The sequence below is a fragment of the Impatiens glandulifera genome, chromosome 8, assembly GCF_907164915.1.
Source record: "Impatiens glandulifera chromosome 8, dImpGla2.1, whole genome shotgun sequence".
Taxonomy (NCBI): domain Eukaryota; kingdom Viridiplantae; phylum Streptophyta; class Magnoliopsida; order Ericales; family Balsaminaceae; genus Impatiens; species Impatiens glandulifera.
This window is the reverse complement of record NC_061869.1, coordinates 38,788,676-38,790,038: the sequence shown is the minus strand read 5'-3', so window position 1 is coordinate 38,790,038 and position 1,363 is coordinate 38,788,676. Positions and strand designations below refer to the sequence as shown.

At 33.5% G+C, this 1,363-nt stretch overlaps 1 protein-coding gene across 1 annotated transcript; it reads left to right on the top strand.

Moving 5' to 3' along the window:
- Nucleotides 1-234: 234 nt before the first annotated feature.
- On the top strand, nucleotides 235-1,050 carry LOC124913308 (putative uncharacterized protein DDB_G0280071). Its single transcript, XM_047453902.1, has one exon. It carries the CDS (start codon nucleotides 235-237, stop codon nucleotides 1,048-1,050), a length of 816 nt encoding a protein of 271 aa, XP_047309858.1.
- Nucleotides 1,051-1,363: the final 313 nt, after the last annotated feature.

Genomic DNA, 1,363 nt, shown 5'->3' with positions numbered 1-1,363 from the left:
ATAGGGTATCTTTATGTTTGAATTCATATGCTTATTTGAGTTGAATTCTTTAATATTTTGTTATATACATGTCTTTTCTTGTTCTGATTTTTATATCTCCTTGTTGCAGAAAAAAAAAGTAACATACCTTTTTAAAAGCTCATAAATCAGATTACAAGAAATCAGGTGAAGAATCCAAACTAAACACTACCCTATATGCTGCATTTTGTTTTTGAAAAGAATCATTTAAAGAAAATGAAGAACAATGAGCAAGGAAATGTTTCAGTTCTTATAAAGAAGATTGAAGAGACAGAGAGCAATTCAAGATCCGAAATTGAAGCCTTAATGGTACATTCCAACTACCTTCAACTCAAGAGGAACAAAATTACTTCAAACAACATTGAAGCTTCATGCCTAGTAAACAACCCAAACATCCAATCCAACTCGAACACCAACACCAACACCAATACCAACACCAACGAGAGTATGATACTAGAACTGGATGCATTAAGAACAGAGAATAATCGTGTACACAATACAATATACAAAATGGAGGAAGAGAATAAGAAAACTGTGAGTCATCAAAACAACATAATAAAAAAGTTAAGCGACGAGAACAAGGAAGTAAAACAACTAGCGGAGATGAGGATCAACGAGACAACTGGAGAGTTACGGAAGAATTTAGAAGATCAAATCCGAATGATGAGTAGAAGAATAAAGGTGGCTGAACAACTTCATATCGAGAACAAGGAAGCCTACATGAAAACAAGAGACAAGTACTCAAAAGATAAGACTGACATGATAATTATTGAGGACATGATGAAGGAACTCAACGAGGTGGGAGTTAAGTTCGAGGAATTCAGTGATGATATTATGAAGAGGGTTTCGACATTTTCTTGTTGGACTGTGTTTGCGAAGGAATGGGCTAGGAAGAAAGGAATGGAGGAGAAGGAACATGAAGAAGAGATAATGGAATTAAGGAAGAAGGTGAAGGAAATGGAGAAGGTTGTGAATGAGAAGGAAGAAGAGATTTCTATGATTGGGGAGGAGAAGAAGGAGGCTATTAGATAGTTATGTGTTTGGATTGATTATCATCGAAATAATAGGAGGGGTTACTTGAAGGAAATTGTCTCAAGAAATTGTCGAAACTTCAGGATTGTGCGAAGGAAAAGCTCAAGTATGATGTAGAATTTTTGCAAGGATGAACGACAACGCTTCTATTTCAAAACAAATAATTCCTTATACATTAAAGAAAGCTTGGATTTTGAATTAAGAAATTTAATATTGTTCAATATTTGGTTAATCTAAACTATATTAGCAACCTCTAATAAGGTTATGAAACATGAATAAAATGTATTGTTTACAATTATATTATTAAAATTAT

What these genes read in the sequence shown, in the direction of transcription:
- LOC124913308 (XM_047453902.1), top strand. Translation starts at nt 235, where the DNA reads ATGAAGAACAATGAGCAAGGAAATGTTTCAGTTCTTATAAAGAAGATT.